At 31.3% G+C, this 9,988-nt stretch overlaps 1 protein-coding gene across 1 annotated transcript; it reads right to left on the minus strand.

Moving 5' to 3' along the window:
- Positions 1–3,031: 3,031 nt before the first annotated feature.
- LOC123653996 (heparan sulfate glucosamine 3-O-sulfotransferase 1) lies at positions 3,032–9,979 on the minus strand. The gene is made up of 7 exons (XM_045589958.1): positions 9,879–9,979; positions 9,488–9,656; positions 5,097–5,240; positions 4,618–4,833; positions 4,004–4,221; positions 3,444–3,601; positions 3,032–3,237 (listed from the first exon to the last, which is right to left on the minus strand). Exons 1-7 carry the CDS (start codon positions 9,977–9,979, stop codon positions 3,032–3,034), a joined length of 1,212 nt encoding a protein of 403 aa, XP_045445914.1.
- Positions 9,980–9,988: the final 9 nt, after the last annotated feature.

The raw sequence follows: 9,988 nt of genomic DNA on the forward strand, positions 1-9,988 counted from the left end.
TCATGCATAATTCTATGAAATGTCCACTTATCTTATAATGAAATTTTAATTTCTTTGCGGAATCACTATATATAATTGTACAATATCATGGAGGTCATTAATCTTACAAAAATCAATAATGTTTTGGGAACAAAAAATCGATGAAAAGAAACATCAGTAGAATTTTATATATTTTATTGAAGACAAGTACAATTAACTTATAGAAAAGAATTTTCGAAGATATTTACAAGGAAATGTAACATTGAGATTCAAGTTTTATTTTTATTAAATCGATCTTAGTGCTTAGATAACCAAATAAACGTATATATGTTACAACACCGAGAAATAGATATTAACATATTAAAGATTTGTATCGAAGTAAAACGTAACGAATTTAGTTAAAATATAAATTTATATTATGTACCTAAATGATTCAACTATAAAAATTATTGCCCTAATCAGATAAAACTACATATGAATGTGCACAACATTTAACAGTGATTAAAATTATTATCTATCAACTAATTAAATCTAAACCAATAAAGACTAGGATAAAGAGACACAACTAAATAAACTAGATATCTAACTTTAATTTATAACTGTTATATTAATTGTAAATGTTGAAAATTTGATATGCTTGATATTCTTGTTTTGTTACAAATTGCTGAAGTTGGACTGATTTTGTATTATTTAAATTGAAATTGTATATTTTATAATCAATGTAATATTATGTTGTCGTTGTTATCTGAGCTAAATATTTGTATAAATTTTAAGAGCACTTTATCTGATCATGACTTAGCGTTAAAATATTCTGTCGAACCGTATCTACCGTACCGTACTATCATAGGAGCATCTTTGGGTAAAAACATGCTATGAAAACCCCAACAAACTGCTTGAGCGTTTCAATCAAAAACGCTTAGACTTATATGATGGGTGAAGACTTTCGTGTCCAAGTAGCATTATATTATATAATCTTTTCTGAAGAAACCATTTTAATAGCTTCTACTTTCATACAGTAGGTAAGTTATTGAATAACTATAAAACATCAAACAATCGGACGAAGCTCCGAATTATAGCGGAAAATATTATTATTTTTTAAATCCCTTTCAAATATCAAATTAATAATACGTAAGTAATGTTTTAAGGTTTCATTGTTGTGATCAAATTTAAATTAAAATAACTTAGAATCTTTGTTAGTCTTGAAATTGCGTTTATTATATTCCAAGCGTAAATGCAAAATAAATAAATTTAGTTTAATTCGCTATTGTTGTACAATTTGTATACATACATCGTATTTATATATATTATATAATATAATTGTCTATCATATCATTTAATTGTGACGAAGCGTACTATTTAATCCGTATAGATTTTTATAAGTATTTTAGAATTGAATCTGTGATTTTAGAGCACCAACTATTAGAAATAGTTACTGCTGTAACATATTATTGTGAAGTTAACAAATACTATGTTGCGCTATGTCTACTACGAGTTGAACACATTAAAAAGTTTAATTCTCGTACGTATAAAATATATAAAAATGATTAAATCCAACTTCAGCAATTTGGTTACAAAATATTTTAACTTTTTAGCTCGAGACAGTAGTAATACTGTCGATATCTTAATATTTAACTATCATGTGATACGCGTGTATTTTATAATCGCGTGCGCTTAAGATATTTTTCACATAATTCGGAATATTAAAACATATAAATATTCGTTGATCGTGAAAATTGTATTTGGAAGCAAAATTCCTACTGAAAAAAAATTACCCGTTAACGCGTCTTAAGTGCCATCTGTACACGATTTGTTGTTACGGTGTGGTGTATATAGGTTGTGACTTTCTCGTCTCGCGTCTTACCTATGGACATTTTATGCTAAATAGGTATCACTTAGACTTATTCAACTAACTCTTCAGTCTTGGACGTTACACTTAAATAGAAATACTTCTAAAACCCGCGTCGAATGTTTAATTTTAAAATGTTTAATAAAATCAGCGTGTTATATTAAAATATGCTACAGCGTGAACCACCACACACATGAAAGAATCTGATCAAGATAAAGGGAAACAGTATAGACTTGTAGACTCAGAGATTTTGTCTTACACGAGTCTATATTATCGTACTAAAGAAGTTAATTCAACAACATTACAGCTACAACTTTAAAATTACAACTCGAATTTGGACAATATGAAATGTTTCGTCTAAGATTCAAAAAATCACATTCACTAATAACATAATACATTAAGACACATGGTACGATGAAAAATTACAACATCTAAAAAGAGAAAGCGAACAATTTACAACACTCATTCATTTATCTATAGTTAGAGGTTTAACTTACATTAGGTTTCCTTATTATTATTATTATTATTATTATTATTATTATTAAAATCAATCGATTCTAATAAACGAAACGATCACAAATATTAAAATTCATATCTGTATATCTAATCAACTTTGTATAAGGATAGCACACAATACTTAGTTTATATATAAAAAATATATTGCTCAGGGTTTCAGTGGGTCGGTTTATCAAATCAGTACACGTTTGATGCCTGTAGATTATTTCTATTATAAGTTTGTATAAAATACTAAAAAAAAACAATACCATCAGCTCGAAATAAAATCAATCTTTCAATTTTATTTATTAACATTTTGTTCCCTTTCTTACACACTGCCCGTAAAATTTCATAACAGAATTTACTAATAAAAATGTTGATTATTAACAAAATTACCAAAATATATATAGCTAAAATTATATTATTATTTTACGAATTCAATTGTTAAAATTATTTTCTACTTCAATTATTATAACCATTCGTCTTTATGTAAATAAATAATTAATAAATCTCTTAAATATCTTAATCTATCTTATATACGCCAAAATGTATACATAAACATTTTTTAAAAAATCTTATTAGTTAGTGATATGTTTAATGTTAATTTGATATGTATGTATTATATTGAAATGTTTATCACGATGATATGTAACGTTCCATCTTTGGAGATTAATTGATGAACTAGTCGATCAACGAATCGCAATACACAATTTAGTCCTCAGGCCAGCCGAGGTCTTCCCCGATTAAATCATAAAATCGTTGATTGTGTTGTATAAAGAACTTGCGTAATTTCGTGACGACGGCAGGGTCTACCCGAGGATGCTTGCGGCCCTTTGTTTCACGGAGGCACTTGTCTGTGGTGTCGTTACGCAAGCAGTAGAATCCTTTAGTTTCGTTGAAGTAGAAATTTTTCCGTCCTGTTGTTAAATAGTACTCGAGGATAAAAATTGTAAAAGTAAAACAGAATTCTCAAGACTTGAGGCCGGCTGGAAAACTTTTGTTGTGAGGATGTCAAGAGTTCTCATAGACGTATCTAACTTTCATAACCATTCAAATACTTTACTCCTTACTATTTTGACAAATTATTTCATCTTTCAGGAGAGAACAAAGACACGCTACATACCTATTTTATGCTCCAATCCAAGAAACCTCTCGATGCGACGTAGTTGCGGTACTGGGTCTTCTATTAGTTGATCTCCATTTACGACCAGGATCTGTTCCCGCGGGAATACTTCGAGCCATCGATGCAGGTAAGCGTGGTATAAGGATATTGCTATTGGCCTATAAACAGTTTATATTAAGATAAAAACAATAAAAAATCCATTGGCTACGTAAAAAAATGGGTTGAATTATTTGTCTACTGTTTGTCATTTAATTATTAGTTTTCAAAGAAAATGTGATGCGTTAGTCGCGAATTCCTTGGATATCCACTGCATGTTTAGTGTACAAAAAATATAAAGTTTTGTTATTCGCAGGAACTACTTTACATTAAGACATTTATTTTACAAATCGAGATAAAATATCTACGTTCGTTATTAAAGCCACAGTAAAATTTAAAAGAGAATATTATTGTTATAATATAATAATAAAAATATTTGATACTAATGACAATTATAGATAAACATTCAGCTAATAAAAATTCAGCTAATAAATTATATATTTTATATGAATAAATTTTCTTACCTATACTCTACATTTATAGAGCCATCCGGCGCTAAGGCGAGGTGTTCAAAAGGTTTTGCAGCATCGGGAAGCGGATGTCCCACAAGGGACACCGCGGGAGCGGAGGGCGTAGCTCGACTACGTAATTGAGTATAGTCAGATATGGCGCGTGTCACCGGTTCGCGCACTATGAGCAAAAGACGTACCGTGGAGTTCATAGCACGTACTCTTTCTGGTACCTAAAAAAATAACAATTAAAAAAATTCTAAAGATTTCGTATAAAATATTTTTCTGAACGATATTTCATGGATATTTTCTTAACGTTCAGTAAATGTTTTTGACACAATAATTTCTTTTCATTTACTATTCCAATTATTGCGTAATTGATAAGAAACAAAAAAAAGAACAAGGTTTACCACAGTATTTTTATTTAACTACAAATGCTTACATTTTACAATAAAAGTAAATAAAAATTGTCTGTAATAAAATATTTTGGATAATATAACATAAAATATATAATATTTAATAAAGCTACGAATCCCAAATTGTAAGATATATTTTTGTAGGGCCTTAACAAGAAATGCCATGTCATATTTACTTAGTAAACAATTCGTGATACGCTGTTTGTTCCTTACCTCAGGGGTAACGAAGTAGCTCGGACTTTTTTCTATAGTTATTTGCCCTTTAAATGAAAGAGGCATTTTGCTGCGGTACCATTCTAGTCCGAGAGCGTAGTTTTCGTCACGGTCGAAAAAGTGTACTTCTCCTGATGCCTTTTGTACCATCGGGTGTAAATAGAGCATCTCTAAAAGAGCACGAGTCCCGCATTTGCGAACTCCTATGATGAGAGCCTAAATATAAAAAAACAGTAAATAAATACACAAATAAGCAACTATATTATGTAGCAGATAATAACATGTTTGACATCTTTTACATAAATACGGCAAAACAGTCTCAGGAGAACAAGCAATTCGATAATATTGTATCTACAACTTTACTATTGTCACTACACTATCTAATTACGGTATTGGAGTATGGTAGCACTTAAGTACCTTATACTGGCGGCAATTGGCAGATGTCTGTGTAGAAATATATGTGTCAAGAAGTTTTATACCTGCGGGAGTCGACGGGCTGGTCTCGGCGCGCGTGGCGTTTTTAACCTTTTTCTTAATACCATAGGGTGGTTTATTGTACGGCCTCTCTCTTGGCTTTGTAATATCTGGCGGCCCTCACTGGCAGCTGACGCTATGTTCGCTGCCTGTGAAAATATACAACATTATCTCACTACTTGCAAAATGTCGGAAATTTCGTTTTGAAATACAACAATTTTTAAAATTATAATATTATACTTCAGTGGAGATTTGCTTTTGATATGTCTTGTTATTTTTTCCTATGACATTAACATGTTAATGTTTAATTTTGATATGATATTAAAAAATGTTTAGAATTTCCTAGTGTGTGGGTAACACAAAAATAAAATCGTACAAATTAACACCTTAGGTTGTCCATTTTAGAAACAGACAACTCTGTATGTTGAAAAGAAAACTTTACCATTTTATTTCACTATAAGTTTGTTGCCCCACACAATATCATCATGACAAGAATTTATATTACTACAGATAGATAAATAAAGTCTCCCGTTCTTTATATTACTGTAGATACCTAATAGCTTATCATATATTAAAAGGGTATTTGTAGGTTCTCTCCGATGTTATCGCAATACTACCGGTTTATATCGTAAAGTGTCTGTAACTTCGTGGTAATACAACAACGGTGTCATAAACTTAGGGTAAGGTAGACCAGGTACATAGCAGCGAGCCAATTTAAATTGTAAGACGTTTCATTAAAGATTAAAATGGTGTGTACGTTCAGATTGGTAAATACCTATTTGATAGTATCTTAAACCAGATGGATACATTTGTTACGCTTTCAGAATATAGAAACCACGATCTTTTTGTGGAAGGCTTGGTCTGACACACCCATCACGTGCTCGCCACAATCGTAAACTTAAATGTATTTTAAAGATAAGATTCTTAACATAATCAAACATAAAAGTAGCATAGTAGTATGTATAAAAAGATACCCCTTTATTATAAAAAAAAATCTGAATAAAAGATATAATTAAGGCGTAATTGAATATTAATTCAGTTGAGGTGTATAAATAAATAAATATCTACACAATACACACACTGTCGTCTGTTCCTAAAGTAAGCAACTTAATGCTTGTGTTATGGGTAACAGCCGACTGGTATATAGCTACATATTTTTTTTTTGATAAACATACTTATAAATAATACATATATAAATATATAAATAAATATTTATATTACACCCAGACTCAGGGTGGGAATCGAACCCACAACCCTCGGAGCAGAAAGCAGGGTCACTACAAACTGCGCCAACGGGCTAGTCGGCTATAGCTACGGCCCTGCGGTCAACAACCCCCCTGCCCAGCGTGGTGGACTAAGGGCAAAACACATTAGTTCACGCCATTTTTGGCGTGAACTTGTGAAGGCCTATGTCCAGTAGTGGACTGCGAAAGGCTGATCTGATGTATAGCTATGGCAGTAAAGAATTTTGCAACCTCCTCTCTTCCTCCGGGTATCGTATGAGGCGGCTAAGGGATAATAAATTCCCTATATCAGCCTGTAGCATCCCTAGCACTTAAACACACTGACAGGTACTCCCTGAAATCCTATATATTCGATAAGATCCATTCAAAAAGTGAGGACCGTTCCGGGTGATGTAATCAAAATTTATTTAATAAGACAAGACTTATTAAGGACTCTTCGTAAGAATAGATGCTGAATCTCATCAAGATAAATATCAAAATTATGTAATAATTTTGAAGTTGATGTTACGTTACACTTTTATATGTTTGAGATAAACCTATCATAATAGCTCAGGGTTTATGCTTAACGTTTATTACTTGAGATAATTCTAATACACCTTTTTAACTTATAATTTTTCTGTTATAAGCAAATAAGCCACATTTGAATTAAAATAATCTAAAAATGGGTAACGCTGACATTTATGTTAAAAATACAATTAATAAAAATAAATACAGTGAAAAAAACTTAAACTCAGAAAACGAAGTGCCGTCTAAAGTGCAGCGTAAAAACAATATTCAATAACATAAATAAAAAGTACATAACTGTATTTGATAATATTAATTAATGAATAAAAGAAAAATTAGTGTCAAAGAAACAACAATATAGACCCTAATTAATTCAATTGGCTTTGTAACTTTTAAACACGCCTTGATTGTGGTTTGAAAGAAATTTCCTTTTAATTATCTACACTAAAATTTTAGTATTGTTTCTATAGTAGTGGGTAATAAAGTTAAGAAACATTTCAATTTTACACTCACTCCGTCTGGTGACTATAACTTAAAGTGACATTTATGTGAGCGACGATCGTTTCATTTGATTATGCTGTTACAGTTTTGCTTTCGCTATTTTCTTTTCAAGTTTAATTTATGACTTGACTGTAAGTACCCACTGACTTAAGTAAAATTTATAAGTTAATAAAAAATAATCGACTATTTTTTTTAAAAGTAAAACGCTATAAACAATTAAATTTATTTTATTTTATTAATTTTAATGCCTAATCGACTATTTTTTTTTTAAAGTAAAACGCTATAAACAATTTAATTTATTTTCTTTTATTAATTTTAATGCCTTTGATATATGTAGATAGATGAAAGCGGTCATTTAGTAAATATTTATTTTTTATCTCGTTAGGTTTTTGTCTCGTTAGGTTAACTTGCTGTTAGCTGCAGAGATCTGCTGTCAAATTAAAAATGTCAATCTTTTGTACACCTCAACTCCGAGGAAAATGAATTTGAGAATTCTTTCTTATTTGGATATTTACGTAAGAACGTCGGAGAGCACGTTAAGCCGTCGGTCCCGGTTGTTATCATGTAAACCTGATAGCGATCGTTACTCATAGTAGGAAATATATCCGCCAACCCGCATTGGAGCAGCGTGGTGGATTAAGCTCTGATCCTTCTCCTACATGGGGAAAAGGGCCTATGCCCAGTAGTGGGATATTACAGGCTGAAGCGATTACATAAGAAACGAACCACTGACTTGTCAGCTTAGCTAGATTTGCCTAATTTGCTAAAATTATATTGGCGTGCCCTAAAATCTGGTTAAAAATCTCTTTATATACAAGTTATTAATGTCCAAATGTTTTTCATAGATTATTTTGGAACGTAGATTTTTTTTTAAAATTTTTATTACTTAAAAAAATGCGAAATGTAGAATATATAATATTGTTTAAATAATATTTTACAAAGCTAAAACTTATAAAACTACCAAGTTGAAAGATACATCTAAAAGAGTTTATATTTCGCCACTAGTAATGGTGTAAATGTGCCCATTTCATGCTCTAGTTGCGTAGCTATTCGTGCGAATTTAACACGTCCCCTATGTTTCTTTTCTACAAGGACTACAAGTAACAATACGACTTTCGACTCTCGTTAATTCAAACCTGCGATAATTCGAACCTCTCTATAATTCAAAGTCATCACGAGTTCCTTACAAAATCACTTTATATTTCGAAATAAATCAATACATTTTTATACACTTGGTAATTCGAACAAAAAAAACATTGCCACGTAACAAAACGACGCTTTAACTCGAACTTATCGGCGTCAAACACTCGACAATTCAAAATTGCAGAGAGAAAAAACAGAAAGCTTGTAAGTAGTTACATTTCGAGACAAGTTTTAAATACATGTATCATCGTACACGAGTCTTTTTTTTATTGTGGTTAGTTTGACACACACTTCCGCACAAATTGGTTTGTTTATTTTATTTATACTTTATTGTACACCACAAATATATTACAAACAAAGTATAAAAATAGTTACAGACAGTGAAGTACAATGGGCGGACTTATGGCTAATTAGCCATTTCTTCCAGACAACCCATGTTTAGATATATTTTAGTTATTGTTACTCTTTTGTTGTACACAGATTAAAAGTTTGTGTTAGTTATGGGTCCTAAAAAGTATAAATGCTTGACGATTGCTGAAAAGAAGAAGTAAATCGAAAAAGTAGAGGGAGACGAGAAGAAAGGTGACTTTTGTCATTGTTAAGGAATAGCAGTTAATAAATTTGTAAGTAATAATTGATCAACACTTAATAATTCGAAGTTTTATTTATTTTCTCGCTAAATTTCGAACCGTTTGATATTTCGAACACTCAATAATTCGTAATATTTTTCGAGTCCCCTGAGATTCGAATTAACGAGAGTCGACTGTATAAAATATTGCACTTATAAATTATAATAACGAATTAATAGTCGTAAATGTCAAAATGAGTGATATCGCAAAAGATGACTAGTAAAAATTACATTGAGTGCCTTCAAAAGAAAAGTGAATAGACATATTTATGCAAGAAAAAGCTAAACTAGACATCGTCTTTACCTTCCATTGATTGTGATTTGGGGTCATCGTAAGCTTAATCCGCTTAAAAAATATAAATAAAAATTTATCCACCTGTATGCTATAGATGGCGTTGTCATAGAGCACGTGAAATGTGAAGAAGAGCGACAGAAGCGTGACTGACAGGAGGACCGCGGCGACCTTCGGCCGCGACACCCCGACCACTAGGACGCAATCAGCCAGTTCGCCCTCTGCCGGCCGAAATGACGACTTCGGCAACCATCTAAACATAAAATTAATGGTCATAAAGTATTAGTTAAAAAAATCACGAACTCTTTTATGTATATAAAGCAAATGTTTATTTGCTTACTAGTAAACAGTTAACTCGAAAACTATGATTAAATTATTAAAAACGTATTAAAATTTAATCAGTAAAATGATGGTCCAAAAGTACTTTTTACGGAATTACCAAGAAGTATACGAATATAACAGATACTTTACTTACAGAATGTTAAGTGGCAAGGATTGCGAGCAGCGCCTGTAGTTAGCCTCTGATCGATGTTGTTTATTCGGCAGAGACTGACTCATCTGCGCCCGCGACCCCATGAGTCTTCC

The sequence above is a fragment of the Melitaea cinxia genome, chromosome 5 (genome assembly GCF_905220565.1).
Source record: "Melitaea cinxia chromosome 5, ilMelCinx1.1, whole genome shotgun sequence".
NCBI lineage: Eukaryota > Metazoa > Arthropoda > Insecta > Lepidoptera > Nymphalidae > Melitaea > Melitaea cinxia.

Coding starts and splice junctions, on each gene's coding strand:
- LOC123653996 (XM_045589958.1), bottom strand. CDS start 9,979: ATGGGGTCGCGGGCGCAGATGAGTCAGTCTCTGCCGAATAAACAACAT. Junction 5,241..9,487: donor ACGCCATCTATAGCATACAG/GTGGATAAATTT, acceptor ATATTTTCACAG/GCAGCGAACATAGCGTCAGC. Junction 3,238..3,443: donor TGGATTGGAGCATAAAATAG/GTATGTAGCGTG, acceptor ATTTAACAACAG/GACGGAAAAATTTCTACTTC.